At 38.4% G+C, this 25,664-nt stretch overlaps 1 protein-coding gene across 5 annotated transcripts in view; it reads right to left on the bottom strand.

Annotated features, from left to right (window-relative positions):
• LOC18448059 (heat shock protein 70 (Hsp 70) family protein) overlaps nucleotides 1–25,664 on the bottom strand; it is a 39,696-nt gene that overhangs the window by 1,081 nt on the left and 12,951 nt on the right. For 3 of the 5 annotated variants that reach the window (XR_002283351.2, XR_002283350.2, XM_011630166.3), the window contains exons 3-8: nucleotides 12,552–12,644; nucleotides 12,209–12,388; nucleotides 703–903; nucleotides 476–622; nucleotides 230–358; nucleotides 1–131 (exon numbers count right to left, since the gene is read on the bottom strand). Coding sequence is in view for 3 of the 5 variants with exons in the window: in XM_011630166.3 (XP_011628468.1) it covers nucleotides 1–131; nucleotides 230–358; nucleotides 476–622; nucleotides 703–903; nucleotides 12,209–12,388; nucleotides 12,552–12,644 (881 nt within the window). In the remaining 2 variants the exon portion in view is untranslated. Of the gene's footprint in view, nucleotides 132–229; nucleotides 359–475; nucleotides 623–702; nucleotides 904–12,208; nucleotides 12,389–12,551; nucleotides 12,645–14,432; nucleotides 14,532–25,664 lie in introns of those variants that run through there. The other 2 variants (XM_088858064.1, XM_088858063.1) reach the window with 2 other exon arrangements.

The following is a 25,664-nucleotide window of genomic DNA, read 5'->3' as shown; positions in this document are numbered from 1 at the left end:
GTGTCTAGAGCCTCAGCCCTTCTCTTAATCTCATAGGACCAGAGGACAGGATCCACATTTTTGGGTAATGCATCCTGCAGCTGGGTTTTCTCCCTAAGCCACTGTTCAGCTTTGTTGCACTCATTGATAACCTACAAACCCAATTTAAAAACCCAAGTCATGAGCACCACCATTACTCACTATCCTCAAAACAAGTATGAACAATCATTAGGTAGGGATGAGTTTTTACTGCATCTCTTTCACTAGTCCCTAGTGATTGTACAGCCATCCTGTGGTCCACAATGCAGTTCAAAAGGTCTCTAATCACTTGAGGTCTGGCTTCCTCATCCTTGAACCTATTTTCAATAGGGTCCACAAGCTATGGACAGCAAAAGAGAAATAAATACATATCAAAGACAAGTTCCATGGTAAGAAAACATAAGCAAGGACGAGAACGGAAGTTTGGATTGCTGAATTTTGAAGTGATTGCTATGACCTTTCTCAATTCATCAAGTTTGGCAGCATAAACCTTCTCAGATTCATCGTCCCCTTCCTCATACAGCCACTCTTCTGTTTGTTGTAGGCTTCTAGAAATCCCTTCCCTCTCTGACTCAGATGCATAGCTCCGGTATTTATCAAAGAGCTAATCAACAGAAGCAGAAAGTTAGAAAAAAGGGCACATTCAAGAAACCAAAAAGAATTAACTAGCATTTTAAAATTTACCTTATTGCGAATCTCATATACGTAAGCTTCTAATGCATTCTTTCTATCCTTTGTCAACTCCATAACCCTGTCCTGATGAGCTAGTTGAAGTTCAATTTCATGCACCTGTGCTAGCTCAGCCTTGGACATGCAGCCAGATACAGTCTCGTTAACCGGAATTTCAGCTCGCCTAGAGGGCTTTCCCTTCCTATTTCCCTCAAACTGCAAACGAAGAGGTGCTCTTGAGAGACTTTGCAATTTAATAGCCAAAGTGTCCTAAACTCGCAAAGTACGCAACAACATAATAAATTTTACCACAATTTTTAAAATTTTTCATGTAAAAGATTTTCTATTTGCCCAGTCCATAGCATGCAAATAGCTAAACACATTACACAGTACATGTGCACATGATCAACTCTTCACATATTGCTGAGGCAAGTGAGCATGTTTTAGAATTTCTCCTCTTACCTTATTTTTCCTGTTGCAAACAAATCTTCATTCATTGATAGCTATAATAGAAGAATGAGTGGAGTATAATAAAACACAAATGTGTGGCGGCCATAATCATCATGAGGACAGTGAAGAGGTACTACAATCAGAGCGTAACTTGATAACCTATTCCAAGGCAATGTATCTGGAATTCCATAGGCCTTTAACAAACATATGGGAGAATGTGAGGCTATGAACAGTATACCCGTAATACATCAATGCAGTAGATAGAGCAATAACATAACGGCGGGCCCATCTAATAATATTTTGAACTCACCCTCAATGACAAGTGGACAAGTGGACCATTCCATAGATCCTACCAGCAGTGAAAGGCTAAAAGCCACTGCCACAGACACCCAATAGTCCCGAGATAGATGCCATTGCAATCACAAAAGATACTACTTACCACAACAGGCAGAAGTTATAGTTAGGTAGTGAATGTCTTGTGTTTAGAGATCATGTCATCTTTTGTCCCTTGCACCTTTGATATGTTAGCAAATAATCAGAACATTATGCATACATATATGTTTATATATATTTATATACGGAAACCAGGTAATGGGAATATTTCATGCATCCTGTGGAAGTAAAAGCCCCAAGTACCCATTTGCTAAAATAACTTTTACATCTAAAGGGAGTAAGAGAGATTGGAAGTTGGTAGCATTGTGGATAAATGCTCTAAAGACCAGGAAATGTGAACAGCACATGGACACTGCTGCTATCCTTGGTTCTCTATGTCATACCTGTCCTTTAATTTACCTTTTCATTAGTAATAATCCTAAATCTCATTAATGTTCCAGTACCTTCTCATCTTTTGTCCCTTGCTCCTTTCATATGTTAGCAAGTAATCAGAACATTATGTATACATATATGTGTGTATATATCTATATAAACATAAAATCATGTAATGGGAATATTTCATGCATCTTGTGGAAGAAACAGTCCCAAGTACCCATTTGCTAATTAACTTTTACATCTGAAGGAAGGAGTAGGAGAGATTGGAAGTTGGTAGCATTGTGGATAGATGCTCTAAAGACCAGGATATGTGAACATCACATGGACACTGCTGTTATTCTTGGTTCTTCATGTCATACCTGTCCTTTAATTTAACTTTAAATTAGTAATAATCCTAAATCTCATTAATGTTCCAGTACCTTTTTGACTTTCAGTGAAAGATCGGGGTTGTACTTTGTCAGTGAAAAACCTTCAGTTGTCTACAACAAAACGGAAATTGGTGAAACTCTACATTCTTGGCATTCATATCTTGGACATCCTTCTGATTGTCCAGAACCGTCTTGGATACACCTGTTGGGAGTTATTGAATAATAATTTCCATAAACATCATCCTTGATATACTTACCTGTTGTCTAAATAATTCACAGCTCAGACTTCCTTTTGCAAATAACTAGACTGCTTATTACACTTAATTCCAATTTTCGATACTATCATATGGTGCCTATGGTCTCAGAAGGGTGAGGACCTTAAACTTTCCCTTAATCTATTTCAAGCCAAGGTAAAGGAGATGGGTTGTGTTAGGTAGGCAGCCAATATAAAACTTTGCCAAAACTTTCCATGAATCATGAATCTACAATGATAATGATGACTCGTATGGTGTCCATACATGTGATACTTCATGATATCTTTATCAGAGTAACATGGGTACATTAGAAAGCATCCACTATCTTCATATTGTTCCAACAAAAGAAGATATTTCAATTAGAGTTAATGTCATTGTCTTCCAATCAAAAAGGGAAATCTATTTTACAAACATAAAATTGTCACCATTCTTTCCTTGCAAAGGAATTGTACATCAGCCATCTATCTTATTCATTCCACCACAAAATGGACTCGTTGGAAATAATTATCTACAACTGCTCGAGCCTCGAGGTATGGTCAATAATGTATGAAAGTTCCAAGACATTACTGGCCAGCTACAGTTGTTTACCAATTGCTACCATGTCAATAGTTATGAACTTCAGATCTTAAAAATTTATATCATCACTAGAAAAACCAACAAGACTTCACCGCATGTTGATATGCTTAACCTAACCTTAAACTTCTAATCTCAGCAGTGCAAGTGTTATTAACACACCAACAAAACCCAAAAAAGTGTTACAAACAGATTAAGATCGCAGTCTTTCCACAAGATGAAGGAATTAAAAAAATAGAAGAAAGCAAATGATTTGTCATCTTCTGAGAATAATTAAAGAACAATACAAGTATTTCATCATTTTCCATCAATTTCTAGCTACAGAAATACAATCATATTCATATACAAAGCTACAGGAGAATTCCTGCTGCCAAACAGTGAATTACACTGACCATATCCAAATTCCCAAGGTTGAAATCATTCAATTCAACTTCTAATTCGACCTTCCAAATCTCCTGAGAATAATTGATATCATTTGCAATGTAAATTACCAGAAGCCATCAGCTTCTAATTCAGCCTCCCACCTCTCTTCTCAAGCTACAGGAGAATTCCTGCTGCCTAACAGTGCATTGCACTGACCATATCCAAATTCCTATGGTTGAAATCATTCAATTCAACTTCGAATTCGACCTTCCAAATATCCTGAGAATAATTGATGTCATTTGCAACGTAAATTACCAGAAGCCATCAGCTTCTAATTCAGCCTCCCAACTCTCTTCTCCTTCCACCTCGAAAGCACAGTGCTCCTGACACTCCTTCAGGCATCAACCCATGTCCTGTCAGTTAAAAATGTGAGCCCCGGTGTGGACTGTGGAAAAATAGGGGCTTCGGAGATTCTGACAAGCAAAAGGCTAGCTTGTCCTCCCTCAAATTCAGCCCTGATCTACATGTGGTGGCAGAAACTAAGTTGGGCCAACCCACTCGACCTCATCTGTCAAGTCTATGGCTGTGTACCCTGCCAGTGGAAGGCTTTGCCTACCCAGGGAGCCACTGAAGGGATCTGGCTCATATGGGATCTTTCGGTGTTTGCTCTCTCACCAGCATGCATTGACAGTTTCTCAGTGATGGTGACTCTGGCCACAGTTCCCAATACATCAGTTGGAAGTTCACAGCGGTTTACAGCCCATCCTGGCCCAATCTCGGAACAGTCTTCTGGGATGAACTATAATTAGTTGCATCCCTTTCCCCAGCTGCCTGGGTCTTAGGTAGTAAAATCATCATCACCAGGTGGTCTAACTAGGACGCATCATGGCACGTAAGACCATGTTTTCAGAATTCATTTTCAGGAATTCCTCAATCGATCACCCACTCAATAGGGTTGTGAAGCACATGTCCTACCATGCCAACAATCTTACTCTCTCAAAGTTAGATAGGTTCCTGATATGCCTGGAATTAGGGGAAGCCCTCCCTGGTTTGCCGTCCAGAGCCCTTCCTAAACCAACTTCAGACCATGTTCCCATATTGCTAGATTCCGAACCAGTGTATGGGGGCCAAAACCTTGAGGTTTGAATTATGCTAGCTAGACGGCGTCGATTTATACCATCTGATGCTGACTTGATCGGCCGTCTTAGAGGTTCAGGGATGAGCAGCCTTTAGGCTGTGTAGAAATTGCAGTTCTTGATAGGGACTGGATTTTTCAGAGGTTTGGAGACTTAACAGGTAAGGAAAATGACCTTCTGAGAAATATTAATAACCATCTAGCAGAAGAAACAAGTATTAAACCAACAGAAAGGGATAGCAGGGTGGCAACCAAGGCTGAGGAGAGAGTTTTCTTAAATGCCCTGACATTAACATATCACGGTGTTCTTTGAAAACTTTGTTTTCTTCCAACCAGAAAATCCAACCAAGAATATTCTCCATTCAACTCTAAACTTTACTCACCCAATATGCCACTTGACGGGTTCATTCACAGAACAGAAGATCTCGAAGGCTGTGGGAGACCTAGGCCAAGACAACGCCTCATGCCCAGATGGTTATCCAATATTCCTATTCCATAAATTCTGTGATACCCTATTCTCTGATGTACTTGCCTTCTTCTATCACAGAGGAACTATCAACAAGGGGATGAATGCCACATCAACAACTTCTTAGGATATTTCAAAGTAGGACTCAAAATTAATCTGGCCAAAACCAAACTTATTGGTATTCATGTTTCCATCCACGAGGAAGCTCTTCCAGCGAATAAATTGAGCTGTGACCGCAGTGAATTCTTTGCCAGTAAATATTTGAGGCGTCCAGTAAATAGTATGTGACTTATAACGCTTATTAAGACAACTGTGTCTAATATCCGCATTTTTCAAATGATATATGTTTAGGTTGCCAGCTGAGGTTGCGAACAAGCTAGAAATTTTATGACAGAATTTCTTTCGGCTTGGGCTGGGGGGAACTCATTAAGTTCCATCTCATGAAATGAGAAGATGTCTATAACCAAAGGCGGGTGGGATGGGTATTAGGAATGTCAAAGACACTAATATCGCCCTCCTAGGGTATTAGGAATGTCAAAGACACTAATATCGCCCTCCTAGGTAAATGGTGGCCGCAATTTGCCACCAAAATGGTCACTTGAGCGAATAGATTTTCCAGCTAGTTATGTCCTCCATGATTCGGGCATGCTTCTCGGCTCGGAAGGGGACCCGGTCTTCACATGGGTGATTCACATGCCATATTCAGTTTGGGTCAAATTGGGGGAATACAAGACTGTGGAAGCATCTTTGGGTGGCTGACTCACCTTTAGAGACCCATTTCAATGTCCTTTTCTTCCTGGCTGTGGACCAGGAAGCTAAAGTAGCAAAGTCTTATGAGTTTAGAAGGGGCACTTGCTTTAGGCCCTGATTGTTAGAAGAAATCTTTCGGACCATGGAATCCCTATTGTGGATGACCTTCTTGATCTCCTTAAAGCCCATTTTATCCCTAGCTTTGGGAGGGACAATATGGTGATGGCCTGGTTCCCTGCGTCCTCGGGTCAGTTTTTGGACAGCTCTTTCTATCAGACTCTAAACACAACATAAACTCACGAGTCATCAATCAAAGACTTGGTTCAAACCAATGTTTGACTACTCAGTCTGAGTTTCGAGTACTCAGGCATGCCACCCTGGCAGGCCCGAGTTTCCCTGAGTTGGGTGTCCCACTTGGGGATATTAAAAAAGATTCCAAAAAAATATAAAAAAATCCCAAAAAATAACGAATTTATTTGTATTTGTATTTTATTTTATTTTATTTTTATTTTTATTTTTTTTATGTTTTCTATCATTTTGGCAAAGATTGGAAATTGTTTTGCCCATGGATACTTACTTTTACATTTTCCATCTTTTCTGAATTATTTAAAAAATACCCCTCATCACAAATTGATTTTTTAAAATCTATTTTTTTATCTACTTTTTTAACTTCATTTTGATGTATTTTGCTTAATCTTACTTTAAACATATATTTCATATTTTTTGGATTTTTTTTGCATTTTTTGGTAATTTTTTTGCTGCTACAATACTCACCCCTACTCAAGCCGAGTTACTCGGACTCGGGCGGAGTACTCGGATCGGGCATGGGCAGAGTACTTGCCCCGAGTAGTGGTTTCAAACACTGGTTCAAACCAGTGCCATCCACTGCCCAAAGTCCCAAAGGCTTCAACTAGCTGGTGCTATTGAAAAAGGCCTCATAGGGGATCAATTACAACGAAGAGGTCTTCATCTCCCAATCATTGCTTCATATGTAAACAGGTGGAAGACATGATTGATCACCTGTTTATAAACTGCCTACTTGAGCGTCATATTTGGTACTCTGTTTTGCAGAAATTTCAGTGGGTTTGGGTGCTTCCTAAAATAGTCCATTTGACACCTTTCTCTCACCACCACAACCTGCCTCAGGCCTCCTTACCTTGGCGTGCTTTCTTAAAGGGGACAATATGGTCAATTTGACTGGAGCAAAATCGTAAGATCGTCAAAAGGAGGATCTTGTTGGGAGGATTGAATAACACATTCTCAGCAGGTCATCTTGTGGGTCAAGATTCAGAATGAGTTTATCAAGTTGGCCAACTTCTTATGCACCAAGACCTTACCCACTTGCGGCCAATGACTATATCAAGATCTAATCTTGGGCGCCCCTGAGGTTAGGACCATCAAGCCAAATTTTGGTTGTTGCTCATTTGGGAACCAGGAAGTAGGCATTGAGGAGCTTTTTAGGAATTCTTCAGCTCACTAAACATTATCTTTTTAGGGTCCCATCGGCACAGTCGTGGAAGCACATGCCTTGCTACAAGGCCTGAAGCTGTAAAGATTCCAACAGAGGCCAGCCCTCATTGTAGAGGGGGACAGGGGACTCTCTAAACGTCATCTGCTGGAGCTATCAGAGCCTGCCAGCCCCTGTGGAGACTTGAGCCCACTTTTACCAGATTTTTCACCTCTCTAGGCACTTTTTAAGTAGAAATTACGCATGTTTGGAGACCAGCAGAGGCAGGCTCCTTGGAGCAGAAATTTGTTATAAACCCTACAGAAACCACCATCCAAGTTACGGACTTTGTTTCATGTTGTTAAACTCCTTTATCTAAGTTTTGGACCTAATTGTCCAAATTATATTTGTATGACCAGTTTTGTCGATATCATAAATTTTAATGAAATATAGGGCTGACATGTGCATGAGGATGGGTTGAACCTCAAGTATTTTTCTTTGACATGGTATCAGATGTGTTTAACATGGTGTTTCCAAAATTTGTTGAAGTGTGAGAATGTGACCAGATCTGAATGATAAGTACCTCACCTTTATAAGTTATTTTTACAGTGTATTAGGCTGTGTGAGTGACTGAAATTCAGACAGCAAACTTCTTGTGCACATAGTCCTTAACAGAATGGGGTTGCTGAAAGAAAAACTGAACACTCACTTGAGGTAGCTTGTTTTCTGCTTATTAATATGCATGTTACAAAGGTTTATTGGGAGATGCCTTACTGAGCGCATGCTATTTAATTAATTGTACGCCTTCTTCAATTTAAAATGGAAAAACACCTCACTCAGTTCTCTTTCCTGATGCTCCACTGTTCGTTGTTCCTCCTCGAGTATTTGGGTGTATTTGCTTTGTTCATATGTTAAGTGCTGGTCATGATAAGCTAGATCTGCGGGCTGTCAAGTGTATCTTTCTCGGGTATTCACGCTTCTAGATTAACGTTGTTATCATCTTGGTTTACAAAAGAAATTTGTTTGTATTGACATTACCCTTTTTTGAAAATACTCCAATACTTTTCAGAAGATAATCGTGTGGTTGATACAAATAATTTTTATCCTACTTCTGGAGAAGTGTCAAAGTCCTCGCCTTCTATTATTCCTCTTCCTATTCCTGTTCATACTTCCTCACCCTAATTACCTGACTGCAGTGAATCTAGTGCACCTATACATCATGATGTTTCTCAAGAGCAGCCCATAAAGATTCCACCAGAAGAAAAATGCAGGTTGGACATCCCCCATCAACTCAGCTGGCCTCTCAATCGTCATCTTTGTCTGTTGATCCACTTCCTTCTTGTGATGATGATGTACCTATTAGCATCCGTAAAGGTATCTGGTCTTGTATTCAACACCCAATTGCACATTTTGTTACCTTACAAATTTGTCTCCATCATATCAAAATTTTGGGCTAGTGCTTTCATATTTTTCTTCCTAAGTCCTGCCAAGAAGCACTTTCTCACACTGGGTGGAAGAGAGCAATGGAAGAGGAGATGGATGATCTTCATTCAAATGATACATGGGAACTCACCAAGTTACCGGCTGGAAAAAGGATTGTTGGGTGTCAATGGGTTTATGCAATAAGATATCAACTTGATGGCACTGCAGAAAGATTAAAGGCTAGATTGATAGCCAAGGGATACACACAAATATTTGGCATTGACTACAATGAAACAGTTTCTCTTATTGCTTAACTTAATTCAGTTTGAGTCGCTATATTTGTGGCCGCCAGCAAGGGCTGGACATTGTGGCAACTTGATGTCAAAAATCCTTTCCTCCATGGTGATTTACAAGAATAGTTGTACATGGAGCAACCACCTGGGTTTATTGCTAAGGAGGAGTCAGATAAAGTGTGTAAGTTGAAGAAAGCCATTTATGGCCTGAAACAGTCTCCACTTCAGCAAAATTGTTATAGCATGTGCATTTCAGCACAATCATGAAGCAATGTTGTTAATTTCAGTTCGCTTCGGCTGAAACGGCCGAAGCCTTCGGTTTTACGCACTCAACCGAAGAGAAGCGAAGAATTAAATTTCATGACCCTGAAATTTAGCATTTTACACCGAAATCTTGTGTGCTTCAGTAAAAGAGACATAATGTTGACACATGTCAACTGAAAAGGTAAAAGCTTTGGTCATGATGATAGGGATCGGCTTGTACATATATGGGCAATTTCAATGATGGCACAGTTGTTCTTTGACTCTTTGTACGGACATAATGAAGTTTAGAAGGGTATGAGTTGGGACTCAGACGATATATTAATGATGGCTTGATTATTTCGATGACATTTTCCCAATAGGCCAATTGACATTAAGTTACTACATGTTGTTCTCATTTCAATGTTAGTCCATATTATATTTTGATATTTTCTGTTTGTAACAAATTTATTTATTATTAAATATTTTTATTTTTTTAATTTTTTTTTATAAAATTATAAAAATATATATTTTAAAATTATAAAAAAACCCGAAGTCTTCCCCGGAATTAACCGAAGAAAAGAATTGCTTCATTTTTTAGGCCAAACCGAAGTAGACTCCGAAGCGAACCTGACAACATTGTCATGTAGATCATTCAGTGTTTATTTGGAAACAAAATTCTAGAATAATTGTTTTAGTTGTCTATATTGACGATATTGTTGTTACTGGCAATGATCAAGAAAGAATTAGTCATTTGAAGAGAGACATCTAAATCAATATGTTCAAACTAAAGATTTGGGCCAGCTAAGGTTTTTATAGGAATTTTAGCCAGATCAAAGTATAGCATTAGTTTGTCTCAAAAAAAATATATGTCAGATTTATTGAAAGAAACTGGAAGGTTGGGTGCTAGACCCTTGGATACTCCTATTGATTCAACTATGAAATTATTGGCTGATCAGGGGGAGTTGTTTTAGGAACCAAAAGGTACAAAAGATTGGTTGGCAGGCTGATTTATCTGACCATCACCAGGTCTGATATTGCTTTTGTAGTAAGTGTTGTGAGTCGATTTCTGCATGTTCCAAGGATTCTTCACTGGTATGTTGTTCATAGAATTTTAAGGCATCTGAAGGGAGCCCCAGGTTGAGGGCTGATTTACAAGCCGAATAATCATTTGGCCATTGAGGTTACTCAGATGCCATATGACATGAGGTCTACCACAAGTTATTGTACATTCATTGGTGGAAACTTGATAACATGGAAAGTAAGAAACCAAATGTTGTGGCTAGATTTAGTTTCGAGGCTGAATATAGAGCAATGGCGCACACTACAGGTGAATTGATGTGGCTGAAAACACTAATGTAGGAGATGGGATTTTTAGTTGCTGAACCTATTATGATGTATTCCGATTACAAAGTTGCCACATATATGGCCAATAATCCAGTGTTTCATGTAAGGACCAAGGATATTGAAGTAGATTATCATTTAATCCGAGAGAAAGTTGCTAATAAGCAGGTGCCTACTCCATATGTGAAATCTAGGGATCAACTGGCAAACATTTTTACCAAAGGCCTTGGTCATTATATGTTCCAAACAGTTTGTTCCAAGCTGGGCGTTGGCGATATTTATGCTCAAGCTTGAGGGTTAGTGTTAAAATCCTTTTATTTAAGTTTTGGACTTAAGTATACTAATCATATTTGTATGGGTAGTTTTGTCCACATATAAATTTCAATAAAAATATAAGGCTGAGAGGTGTGTGAGGGTGGATTGAACCTCATGTCTCTCTTTCCTCTCATGCTTCTCATATTGCTCTCTTCTCTTTTCTTCTTCTCTTTCTCTTTCTCTTTTCTCTGTATCTTCTATGACACATGTAAAAGTTTGTGCATTCTTCGTTCTTGTATTTACAGCAGAAAAGTGTATGTTGTACACTCTAAAACAATATACTGTCAATTTCATCAAAAAATAAAAAGTCATCTAACTGAAGTCTATTATAATGCAGATAACAATAAATAGCTAAAGCTGTCAAACTAGGCAGGGGAATGAATGATAAGCTCCATAAATAATATCACGTAGACCATGTGTGGTAATCCATGGGACAAATTTTATGCTGTTCACATCTTCAGATACTGAGATTTCTCAGAAAAGATGATATTCACATGCATGGACTCAATGGTCCATCTTTATATCGAAGGATTAGCTTAAAAGAAGAAATTTTCAAGTTGAACAGTAAAATGACAAAATTCTACTATTCTTCTATACAGAGAAATATAGACCATCAACGTAGTCCAACTTACGAGCCCTAGCTCACACAATCAACAAATGCATCACACATTTTGGTAAAAAATATGAGAACAGAGTATTTCGGGAGTCATCTTGCTTGGAGCTGCCTAGGTTATTCAGTAAGGAAGCCATTGGAGATATCAGGGACTTGCTTAAGAAACTGCCTACACCTGTTAGGTGTGCTATTATTTATGATAATTTTAAGTTCATGACATTTTTGTAATTGGTTCTGATGGAGTAATCAGAAATAGGTGCCTTAGGATGAAACCTGCTCACAAAGCCCTAGGTGAAGAGCAAGCCCACCTCCCTGCCCAAAGCAGCTGGGCAGGCAGCAGATAGGCTTCTTCTGATAATTATGAGACTCCGGAGAGTGCCATCAGGCTCTTTTTGATTAAACAATATCATAAGACACAGTTTTCAAGGAAAAAGAGAAACAATACATTACCAGCATTGGGAAACTCGGGCGAGCACACTCACTCGGACTTCACTGCCGAGCCTGGAACTAAACCATATGGGAACCAGCCCAGTTTGGCCCATTCCCAATAGCTAATATGTTTTAAGTTTGGACTAGGCCAAGTCTCTGGTGGACTTGGCCAGTATGTTGGACCTCAGGCTCAGGAAACTAGTGAGTTCCAACCCGCGTCCTTGTTGTCCAACACGGTAGACTGCTAAATCCATGTAAAACAGAATCAAGGTACTTAGTACAGAAGCATACGTTGGAATGCTGGACTTCTGCAGCGCTCTCAGTGGAAACAGGTGCATAGTCAGAAGCCTTTTCGCCACCATTTGGTACAGAATCAGAGGAAACTCTAGATGGAAAATGTGCCTCATGATCATCTGTGCTCAGAGGAGCTGTACCCCGAGCATCTGTAGCATCTATGTCATCTTCTATCAACTGAAGGAAAGATATTAGGGTCAATTAGAAAGTATTCATTATAGCTAGACATGGGAATAATAGTCCAACTGTTTGTGAAGCACGTTACTAACAGAATGATAGCACAAACATGAAAAACTAACAAACAAAACAAAACAAAACAAAACAAAAAATCAATGCTTACATATGCTGATTCTACTGTAACAATCCCATGAAGATTTAGGCGTAGTCTAACTTTAACTTTTGACTTGTCGGAAGAGGCTTGGAAAGGCCCAATCTGGTAAGTAGAATGGATCATGGATTAGAGTCATCCCAGAAGCAAATAAAAATACGAAATATAAAATTGTTTGCTCAGCCCAGAGGGAAGATAAAAGCATGAAATATCTACAGACATGTCCGAATAAATGGTAAACACCATGTAAGTATCCGAAAAACTTCTCATGTATAATATTAGATCACATATAAATGATATAGATGTAATTCATGCAATGATGGAGGACAAAATATGCAGGCTACCATCCAATAGTGGTTGTTGTTTTTTGTATTCTTGCAAAGCAACTCTTTAGATCCTATCCTAGATTAGGTCGCAGATAGGCCCACATATGGAACAGGAAGTTGCATCTGCAAATCACCCTTATCACAGCTATCAATAAAAATAATAATATACAAAAAAACTACCAATGAATATCCCCTGGAACAATCATATACAAGAATTAAGCATACGAAGCTAGGTCGCATATAGACCCACAAATGGAAGAAGAAGTTGCATCTGCAAATAACCCTTATCACAGCCATCAATAATAATAATAATAATAACTACCAATGAATATCCCCTGGCAAAATCATATACAAGTATTAAGCACCTGCTTCATATGTGTCAAATTTATATTGATCATTTAAACATATAATTACTTCCCACTCACTTTGCCAGCCTTAGAATGTGAAGATAATCTTTCTTTTCTCTTAAAATTTTTCATACTGCCTAAATTTGTTAACCTGAGAGAGAGAGAGAGAGAGAGAGAGAGAGAGAGAGAGAGAGAGAGAGAGAGAGCTCTAGAATAAAGAAAACAACAAGAAAACTAATGTACTTTCTATTATGCACATAATGATACCGCATCCTAATTACATCAGGCATCTCACATAGTTTGTGAAGAACAGTTAATATGTATTCATTGACAAATTTTTATGAACTGCCTCCATAACAATATCTGTTTTTGTAATTATGAAAATGTATTGTAATTATGAAAATGGATTAGTAACATTAAGAAAAGGTATATAAGTTAACGTTTATCAAAAAAAACATTAAGAAGAAGTATAAATGTAATCATTAAAACATGATATTTTATTTTTTGGGAACATAAAAGATTGGTTGTGTCACGTGTGTGCACGCCTGTGTATAAATAATTCAAATAATACATTACTGAAAAATCTAAATGTACAAATGGAGAAAAAAATGAAATAGAAATGATAACATATAATGAAAATCAAAACACTAAAAGAGATTAAGAAGTTTGATCATCTTTTTAATGAATTTCCTCAGTAAAAGATCTATGGGCATGCAACACCTTGTTTGATTGTAACATAAATAGGAATTAATAAAAACTAAAATTGATCATGAAAGATTGTCAAGAATCAGGGAACATTTTACTTCTCAAGTGCCCTTTTCCCTAGCAGACTGATCAATGGTGATGACAAGACAAGAAGAAGAAGCTTAAGCAAGTAAATGTCGAAGAATGTAATAATTCTGAAAAAGAACCCCTCGTGATACGCATATACAAAAACACAGTCATAATAGGTACGTTAGAAGTCATGTAGAAAGAAATGTTAATGCTTGTAATATGAAAATGGAAATCATGCGGTCCTGGCATGGATTGTTGCCAGGCATGGGCCTGGCCCAGGCCCGACCCATGGCCGTTGGCCAGGTGGCCAAGACCTCGGGTCGAAGCGGCCAGGCCCATAGGCCAAAATTGTGGCCCTAGAAAAAAAAAAAAAAAAAAAAAAAAAAACTATGACTTAATATGTGAGGTTATTTTCCATATTGATATTAAGGTTTTGATCTACTCACAGAAAGATACAAGAGGAGATTCATTAAACGATTGACTGTTTCACTTTCATTATCAGCATGCACATTTCTTCCATTGGGAAACCAACTGGTGTGTCATTCCTACATAAAATTGAAAAAAATCCATTCTCAAAAGCAAGTTCACTATAGACCCGAAATTGGGGTCATAGAAAATAGGAGGAACTGTAGCCAAAAATTTAATAGCAAAAAAAAAGTAAATTGAGCATTCGTTTTTATTAAGGGATATGAGTGAGAGACAAACACATAGCTAAAAATAGAATAAATTTCATCATCATCTGAGCCTTACCCCAACTATTTGGGGTTGGCTGCAACAATCTTGTTCCACCATTTCGCTCTATCAAGGGTCATACATTTGGTTAGACCATAAGTCATCATATCTCTTGTCGCTACTTCCATTGATGTCCTTTTGGGCCTTGTCATTGCCATTTTAGCACCTTCCACTGTACCAAATTACCCCTCTTAATCGGTGTTGTTATAGGCCAACATTGCACATGGCTAGACCACCTAATTCTACTTTCCCTCATCTTTTCGTCTATTCGAGAAACCCCTAAGTTCCCTTGGATGTGTTCATTCCAAATTCTATCCTTTCTTGTCTTAGACACTCACTCATCTCAACATCTACATCTCAGCTACACTCATTCTATGGATATGTTGATTCTAGACCATTAAACAGTTGTCCCATAAAGCATGACCGATCTTATAGCCATCATAAAAATCTTCCCCTTCAATTTCATTAGTATGCGACAATCACAGAAGATTCCAGAAGCACATCTCTACTTCATCCACCCACCTCTAATTCTATGCAGCACGGATTCCTCAATCTCTCTATTCTCATGGATTGTCGACCCAAGATGTCGGAAATAACCTCCTTTTCGTACTTCTTGGCCATCAATCTTAACTAATTCCTCGTTTTTACTCATATTATTACCAAACTTGCATTCTATATATTTTGTCTTAGTCAGGCTAATTTTACAACCTCTAGATTCTAGAGTATCCCTCCAAAGTTCTAACATTGTGCTGATATTGTCTCGGTCTCATCAATCGAAGCTATGTCATCCGCTAACATACACCACGGTACCTCATGCCATAGATGCCTGGTTAACTCATCCACAACCCAATAAAACAATGTTGAGCCCTGATGTAGGCCCACTATCACTGAAATTCACTTGTCTCTCCACTAGTTATCCTCATACCAGTTCATACTACCTCGTAATATCCCTCACTATGCCAATATATCCTCTAGAGACTCTTTTCTTTTTCAATACCCAACAAATTAACTCTCTAGGTACCCTATTGCATGCTTTCTCTAAACCAATAAAGACCATATGGTGGTATTTTCTCCTTAAAATTCTCAATCAATTGACTAAGTAGGAAAATAGCCTCAATGGTTGACATCCATGGCATAAAACTAAACTGATCTTCTGATACACTCGTTTTATGTCGTAGTCGGTGCTCAATCACTCTCTCTCTCTCTTACAGCTTAGGCTCATAAGTTTGATCCCTCCATAGTTCATACAACTTTGTTTCTTTGTTCTTATAAATAAGTACTACAATACTTTTTCTCCATTAGTCTGGCATTTTTTTCATTCTCAAAATCTTGTTGCATAGCTTTGCCAACTAGGCAATTTTTCTCCCATGCACTTCCTAAACTTCCATTGGTATACCATCTAGTACTAAAGCCTTTCCTATCTTCATCTTTCTTAAAGCTTCTTTCATTTCAGATATCCTAATGTTGTGAATGTATCTATAACCTCCAAGCTCATTTATATCAAAGGTTCCTCCTAATGTGTGTTTCTAAAGCGGTTGTTATTTAACAATTTTGAAAAATAATTCTCCACTTTTCATTGACCTTGCCTTGCCTCACTCTTAATGTATTTAACATGATCTACATCACTACACTTTCTCTCTCTCATTTTTGCTAGTTTGAAGGCATCTTTTTCACCTTATCTTGAGGGAAGCTTAATTCTTAAGATAAACTAGTAAAATCACTTAATTCTTGACGGAAGCTTCACTGATGTTAATTCTTGAGGGAAGCTTCACTTGTTCCAAAGTTTCAAAACTAGAATTGAAAATGGAGATAGAACATGGAAAATATTTTTTAAAAAAATGCAAATAATAAATTAAAAAAACCCTAAGATCAGTATGGTTCTCAAAATAGTAAGCAAAGAAAATGAATATCAAAACAATAGATGTAGATAGATACTAACCAATTTAGGTATGTTGAATATTAGATTATTTTGGTTGTCTTTACTGTGGGCCAATAGGGCATTCTTGTCATTTTTATATACTTAAGGACATAAGGTTTGTTTATAAGGGTGACTCACATGGAATAATGTTTTTGGGTTTGCATTCCCTATAGTCTATCTGACGAACCAACTAGCAACCAAACTACTCACTTACTACTACCCAAGCTAGCAGCTAAAGGACAAAAGAGAATGCCTAATTGTATTTGATTGAATGACCACTACCGGGTCAAACTAGCAACAAGAGTCACATAAGTACTATGAGAACTTACATTCATAAGTCATCTTCAAACTAAGAATGGTGGTTGACCCCAACCACGGTAGCAGCTCTTGGCCTTCTAGACCAGCTTTCAAGGCTGGATTACTATATTTTATACATAATTTATCATTATAGACAAGATAGAGTGGGACTGGAGGCTATCTAACCCTAAAGAGACTGCATCCAACCACCTTTCTCCATTCTCTCACCTTCTCTCTTCAACTCACTCCCTCTTACTTTTCTCTCACTTCTTCCTCCCATCTCTCTCTTCCTTCTCTTTGGTACTATACGTGTAATACAGTATCAGAGCAATCAGATCCTTCAAACTAAACTATATTCCTAATTTTCTTCTTATTTTTAGAGGAAAAAAAAACAAAAAAGGAGAAAACTCTAATTCTGCTTGTGCTGATCTCACAGAGGGGCACCAAGGCTTTCTTCCCTTTTGCGCACATAACCAATATGGTTGGATGCATTTGCTGTGAATGTTCATGTGGCAGATGTTTCGTCCCTTAGCTATGCAAAAACAAGGTGAACAGCAGCTGAACTATGTCAAAGCGTGTGGCTGATGATGTAGAAAGTCGGTAGAAGCTCGTGCAAGAGTTCTAGTGAGGAGATTTATGTTTGTCTACATCTGAATGATACGTATTTCTCCCTATAACCTGCTGTTTGTGTTATCTTTTACCATGTTACCGGCTGTTTGTGTGGCCTTTTAGGTTTATAAGATTCAATAGTGTCTAGGGCTTCCAAGAATATTCGACCTGTTATAATATTGTGTATTTTCCCTTTTTTTTGTGTGTGTCTTACCCTCATGGGTGGTGAAAGTAAGCCAGGAATTTCCAGCGTCAACGATATAATTCAAATTTCAACTACTTCTATGAAATTAAATGGGTCCAATTACGTCCTATGGGCTCAAGCTATAAAGGTGTTTCTTGGTCCAAATGGTAAAGGTGAAGTTTGGGGGACTGTACCCGACATTATACGATTTTTGGAATCATCCACCCTAGGTAGCGATTCTAGTTCAGAATTGCAATTCTACATTTCCGAGAAAGAATCATCGCATATCCCAATTCCCGGAAGCTAGGAATCACGAATCCACAATTTTTTAATTTCATTCTCATGTTTTTAGGATCTAGATTCCAACTCACCATATTTTGCGATTCATAGGTGCACAAGACCATGCATCATTCAACCAATATGAGACCTTGCTTCTAATTCTTAGGAATAGTAATCAGAGAGATTTGGAATCTAGATCCAAAACATCAAAATGATTGCCAAATTTTTATGGAATGCTTGGAATTTTGTGAACATCAATTGAAAAATTTTGTTACTTAAAATTTATTAATAATAAATATATGACAGGTATCTAAAAACTCTATGGGTGTCGACAAACTCTATTACCTCATTCTTAAATTTCAAGAATTTGCAATAAATGCCTTATTTTTAAAAATACATTATTAATAAAATAAAGAAATTTTATTTTCTTTATTCAATCTAAAAACTCTAAGAAAGTACTTAGTTAAGGGAACTTGACCTTGTTTCAATACTTGTGGAGAACTGTGATAAAAGGCATTGAATAAATCCACTCCAATGTTAGGGGAGGGCTATCCAAGACATCAATTCCAATAATAGGGGAGTCCTAGAGAAGCGTACTTAACATATAGAATCCAATATTAAGGAATTCTTGCTTATAGATATTCCAAAACTATAAAACTTTTGCCTATTAAACACGCTTCTTGATAATTTATGACCTAGTTCCAGGTGGTTTGGTGTAAAATTCTGATAAGTTTAAGAATCTCGATTCCCAGTTGATGGGACAGGATTCCAATAACACAAAAATCTTGATTCCTATTGGATCGGAGCCCAATTCCCAAATGGTAAGAATCCCACGTCATATGATATGCATTATACGAATGACAATTCCGACTATAGGAATCATCTGGCCACACGCGATTCCGTGTTTCCGATTCCTAAAACAATTTGGAATCACAAGTGTTTCCCACCACTATAGATGATAAGTACTCTTCTAATAAGACTATCTGACAAATTTATAAACATTATGAGAATATTTTTCTTTTATAGCAAGGTGACAAGAGTATTAGTGAAATCACAATTCACTTTGGGGTATGTGGAAATAGTTAAACATGTATCACCCGTTATCAAATGATATGGAGCTACTGAAGAAGCAAAGAGAAGAAATTTGAGTTGCAAAACTTTTGCCTAGCCTCAACTATAAGTATCAGTCCATGTGTGGACAGACCTTAGTTCGCAACGAACTCTCCTCTCTCATTAATGAATACTCTCATCAATGGGTTGCCATATCTATACCTACATCTGCCCTTAGTGCTAGCGACCGGTCTACCTTAACCTCATCCATGAGTAGAGGTGATGGTAGAGATCATGGTGGTGGTGGTAATAGAGGATATGGTCACAATTCAGGGGGAGGTCGTGGTAGAAGCTGTGGTAACAAGAAATGAACTCACTATGGACGGACTAATCAAGTGGTTGATAAATGTTTGGACAAGTTTGGTAAGCCTGCTTGGGCTAACCAGGTAAGATGGTGATGATATCCATCCGATTGGCTCCAATGGTCATCACCAGGCTCTCAATTATGCTGGTAACTCAATTTTTCTATCACGTGAGAAATAAACTTACGAAAAATATTCAACAACCAATCACTCATGCCTCCACACCCACTGTTACTCTTGCAAATATAGGTACTTCACATTCCTCATGTCTCATACACCATCTCCTTGGCTCATTGACTCAGGATGCACTAGCTAAAGAGGGGGTTGCCGACAGGAACACATTTTCCATCATTGCAGGATTCTAATAGCCGTCCTGCCTCCACACCCACTGTTACTCTTGCAAATATAGGTACTTCACATTCCTCATGTCTCATACACCATCTCCTTGGCTCATTGACTCAGGATGCACTAGCTAAAGAGGGGGTTGCCGACAGGAACACATTTTCCATCATTGCAGGATTCTAATAGTCGTCCTTCCAAATACAGGGAGGAGGCCAATATGATGGATGATGCACTAGCTAAAGACAGGGTTGCCGATGAAACCCCAAAGTCTTCCTAAATGCTTTTTGACTCTTCCCCTTCCTACCTCCTCCCTCATCTTTACTTTCTCTTCTCCCACAACCTTCATTTCAATTTATTCGTCCACCTTCATTTCTTCTCCTCCCCCTTCTCTATCATTCCAACTTCCCCAACACTCTCAATTTTTGTAAAGTGGTCTCTCATTATTTTATACATTAAAGCATCCATAAACTGTGTTTAACTACACGAGCACCCGACCTGTGGGAAGCCCAAAGAGACCCACATCTCACGGGATTGTTATAAGCAATATTATCTAATATATATATTCTTCGCCTTGTCTAAAAATAAATAAAATTGGTGCCCAGACCCTTAATGCGAAAAGAATCATGGAGAAAAGCCACATAGTTCGACGGCCCCAAGCATTCTTACGGCTCAACTGATGAAAAAATTTAGCTCAAACTGGATATTTTAGAGGGAGAAAATGCCATAGTGACCGGAACAGGAGTGAGGATAGCTCTAGGATCGGAAGCAGGAATGCAGAAGCAAGGGAGGCTCGAAGATCCATAGTTGAGGAAATGAGTTCCGTACAATGTGAGGTAAAGGGAACAGAATCCCTAACATTCCCTCTATTGCCCCCTTAAAATATATTAAAAAAAAAAAAACATTACAGGAGTGTGTTCTATAACTGCCTAGAAGCAAATACTAAACTGAATGGGATAGCAGCCCATTGAGCTTAGGATCAAGGCCCCCAAAGATCACTTTTCTGCACTATTCTAGTTTGGGAGAAAATTTCATTGAACGATTATTTACACAAGATTCACTCCACAAAATTACTCATGTGGGTCCATTACAAAAATTGCACACCTACCTACATTAGTCAACCAACATATGTACACGACCTCATTTTTATTAGCACCAATTGGTTGGGTTGGACAATTCTCCCTCAACTATCAATTGACGATTCCATTTAAGAATGCTGCAAGAGATTGTTGTCAAAAAACGAAACGCTGCGATAGATAAGTTTTCCTTTGGGGGAAGAAAAAAAGGAAAGACATTGCTTTATATAAGTCTCCTCCGTCAAAGATTTCTAGGGGCTCAAGGACATAAAGACAAGAGAGACCTCACTTTTCCAAGCATATATGTTATTCCCACCAATAAGGCACCCTCATGAGCGGCTCAATTTGGGTGCCCAACACTCTAAGCGATAGAAATCCTTCGAGAGGTAGACAGGAATCAGTGAACGAGCCCCAAGGAAGTAAACCTTTTGATCGTGACCTCATTCCTCAATTAGAACCTGCAACTCAACTATCTTTCCTATCTCCTTTCATCTTATTCCTTCTCTCTCCCCGCCGTCTCTTGTTTCCTTGTAACTAAAGTCACAATTCACCGCGTAAAGTTGTAAACTATAAAATATGTAGGACATTAGGGCCTTTAGAAAGTTTGTAGGTCATAAAAAATTGGAGATCCAACTCTCCAACACTCCAAAGCAATACAAAAGTTAACTTTACTCAAAAAAAAAAAAAAATTTGGAGATCCACGATTCATTGCATAATAACCCGAAAATGAGTTTGGTGAAACTCACCCCCAAAGTAGAAGATACTCGATTCTGAGTTGGTGGAATCGCAGCTTTAGTTATTCATGGAACCATTATTTTGGGCATAGGCACATGGATCCCATTAACTTGGGGTATAGTTCCTCGATTTCCAGATCAAGATCCCTAAATCAAGGAAAAATCGAGATCTTGTCTCGAAGTGCGGGATCCAGCTGCTGGAGCAGGAGCGACCCCATCCTCAGAAGATCCCAGTACCTATGAAAAGCCCGATTTCTAAATTCTTGAAAGTGAAAGGGTGAAAGAAACCCCGATTGCTCAATGCTTGTATTGTGAATTCATTAAACTTGACAGAGAAAACTTGATTTTCAATGCTCAGGTGAAGCTTCACAATTAAAAAAGAAAAATCTGAAACTCAAAAATTACAACCAAACTAAGCAATAGGAATGTTATTCTCTTAAGAAATTGAATAACCAGACTCATCAGAATACTGGTTGAGGATGTGAATTTAGAAGTCCCCAACTCATTTCCTTTTTCCATTCCTTCGGCAGTGCCACAGAGAGAGGAGTTTGAATGAAACATGTAAATAACCATGAGAGAGGAACACGAGGGCATTGTTGCAGCTATAACCATAATAGGGGGTCGTAAGGATATATGCAGGGAGAGAAGCCAACATGGGCAGAAAAGACGATTCAAATTCTGTAAAATGTGGAGTGAGAGAGTATAGATCTCTTTTTGAGTGTCTCAAATAAGAGTGAATCCAAACATTTCCAATAAGCAGAGATAGGGAGAGTGACCAAATAGGAAGTGAGAGAAACCCAACAAGGAAGTCTTTGGATAAGGCTCCCAAAAAAGAGAGAGAGGATCCAAATGTTTCCAATAGGATGGAGAAAATTTGCCACACTAGGAAGAAAGAGAGAGATACATTAATGGATGTTTTAAAAAGAATCAACCTGAGAGAACCCAATTAATAAGAATAGAGTTGCCAAGATAATAAGACGAGGGAGAAACCCATTATTGAAGGTTTTTAAAAGAAACATAAATTAACTGTGAGAGAGGTGATTTTATGAAATAGGACAACAAATTGGAAACACAAAAAAAGGGAAAAATTGGAAAAATAAAGACACATGTCGAGAGAATAAGAAAGATCCACCTCTCGCATAATATATCATATATATTCCTTTTCGGGAAGCATTTTGTGGTTAGGCAAGAATCTGAGAAGCACCAAACAGAATTTCCTTTAATGATGAACTCAAAGAGAGATAATGCACTTTGTGAAATGGGTAGACAAATGGAAAATGAGGGGAGTGGGTGTCATCCATCGTGTAAAGTGGAGCAAGACAATGAGGCTTTATGATTCTGGACAATGGCTATTAGACAGGAGTACTTACGAAAGCGATCACAGCTCACATGCAAACAACAACGTAGGGAGGAGCAATGAGGTATATATACGAGGATTCAGATTCTCCGGGAAGGGATAAGGCTAGTGCAAAGGTTTTAATTTGATAAGTTTAGATCTCCTTCATGGAGCACATTCTGTAAGAGGCAAAATGCGCCATGAATAGGATGCGGTGTGATTGCATTTGTTTCAGACCCATTGGAGGGATGTATGGAGGCAGGAATGGTGGAACTCAAAATAGGTTTTTTTCCCTGATCACTGGAAATTGCAGGGTTTATGGGTTTAAACAACCTCTATATAGTCAAAAAGACAAGTGGGGTGTAGGAGTAATGAGTCAACATGCATTTTTCTAGCAAGATCTATGAGTATCTGCCAAGAAAGAATCACGCGAGGTTTTCTAGAGTGAAACCATAAAGAATCCAAAAAAAATAACAAAATAAAGGAAGAAATTGAGAAAAAAAATCACCACAAGGAGACACGAGTGAAAAAGTATATCATCGTCAGCAAGCTCATTAGCCTCTTGGTTGACCTTTGTGCTCATAGAAACTATGAAATTAATAACCCAAAAAAAAAAAAAAACTATGAAATCAAAATCCATGAAAGACAACCCTAAATTTTCTCCGACATCCCCATTGCCATTCATAAGTCTTATGCAATAGACTCCACATATGCATAGTAAGTCCCTCTCAACCAAAAGAAGAAACACAAAACACAAAATATAGCTGTCATTCAGTTCTTTAGGCAAAGCCTCTGCACAAAAGAGTCTGTGTGTCAATTTCCCATTCCTTACAAAACATAGCATGATCTCCCAGTCCTACTCATAAACACTCATTCTGTGAGTCCAGGAATCCCCTTAAAAATACACAAACAATTTGAGCATCAAAACTTTCAATGAATTATATTAAGATTCATCTGTGATTTTCTGCAACCATAACATACCCCTGGGTTAGTTAAGGTTATCAGGCATATAAAACCCATCTATTTGCTTTAATATGTTCTTTTTTTCACTTCTCACTTTCTTGGAGTTCATATCATCAAAAAAGCATCAGCTTTGCCAACAAATAGAAACTGTCCCACGGGCAGGGCCTCAAAAACTTCCCAGATGCTACCAATCAGTGGAAAAGCAATCATAAGGGGTATTCCTAGTCTACCAACCACAAGGTTGGAAAAGGGTTCAACTCTTATCTCCATGGGGTAGTACTCAAGAGTGACAAAACATGGATATGACGACAGATGATAAGGGTCCCGATTCATCTTATTTTCACACAAGTAAGAAGTTCTACCAAATACCGCTATCTACTTGCAATTGGACCAAGGGCAAACAAAATAATGCTAGGGAAAGCATCCAATGAAACTTCCACACAAATCAGGGAATCATCCAATGTTCCAAAAAGTGGCCCGCCTAGCTCCTAGGCGGCCACCTAGGCAGGCCCTGGCGCATCGCCTAGGCCTAGCCAGGGAACCTAGGAGGCCTGTCCCTGGCCGGCCACCTAGGCACATGGGGCCCTGCCTAGGCACTCCCCAACACCCAACCCTGGGCCACCCTGCCCAAGGGCGAAAATGCCCTCGTTGAGGGACATTTTTGGGTTTTTTTTTAAAAGAAATGTAAATGAAGGGTAGGTTCACATCCAACCTAATCCCCATTTGAACCATTTTAGAGATATAAAAACCTCAAGAAACTTAGAATTTTATAATTTTCATAGGATCAAAGGGTTTCTCAAAGTTATGAGAAATCGATCCAAAAATCACCCATTGAGATTAGATTTAGTTTTGGAGATTTTTTTAGGACTATTAGAGGTTTTCTTTTAGAAGATTTTGAGATAGGAAAATATTTCAAAGGTGGAAGTTTGGAGATCGAGCAATCAAGGTTAGTGAAAAAACTTGTTTTATAGAGTGCTTATATTATTTTGAAATGTCTTCTTCGGGATTTAAGAGGAGTGGCGATCTGGGTTGGAAATATGACTATAACCTGAATCCTTTAAATAAAAATTGCATAAGATGCAATTATAGTGAGGAGGAAACAAAAAGAGGTAAAAACTGGTTTAAGAAACATCTTGCCGGTATCAGGGGGGATGTTGCCCCATGTAAAAATGTTTTTGATGCTATTAAAGAAATAAAAAAGTTTATGACTATTGTAAACAAAGAAAAAAGAGGAGAGAGAGGCATCCATGGCAGAGCTGAGGTATGGGGTTCATGTCAATTATAATGATGATGATAATTATTAGGAGGGGTGTGAAGAGCTGGAGTAGCTTGTGAAGAGCTGGAGCAGCTTGCTACATCCTAGACTATGGGGAAGGGAAAGGGAGTTGTAGTTGGTTTTGGGGGTGGGGGGCCTAAGAGGGCTTGGATTATGGGGCCTATGGATTCTTTCTTGCCCCGGCCTGACCCTGAGGTTGCAGGTGAGAAAACAAAGAAGCAAACAACTATTGAGAATAGAATCAAGAAGGAAAAGAGAGAGAACTACACAATACAATGCTAGATGGTTTTATGAGGTGGGCATTCTTTTCAACACCTTGGTAGAGGCAATTGACCAATTTGAGTCTGGGTTGAAGTCCCCCAACCTCATATGAGTTTCAAAGCCTCTTTGGAAAAAAGAGGTGAATGTCACGAGGGAGATTGTGAAGTCACAGAAGGATGCATGGGCTCAATATGAAGATTCTGTTATGACCGATACTTTGAGTGATAAGAAGAAGAGAAGTCAAATAAATTTGTCTTATAGG

This window comes from Amborella trichopoda, chromosome 2 (genome assembly GCF_054954075.1).
Source record: "Amborella trichopoda isolate Santa Cruz 75 chromosome 2, AtrichopodaSantaCruz75HAP2 v2.0, whole genome shotgun sequence".
Lineage (NCBI taxonomy): Eukaryota > Viridiplantae > Streptophyta > Magnoliopsida > Amborellales > Amborellaceae > Amborella > Amborella trichopoda.
This window is presented reverse-complemented; position numbering and strand designations above follow the sequence as displayed.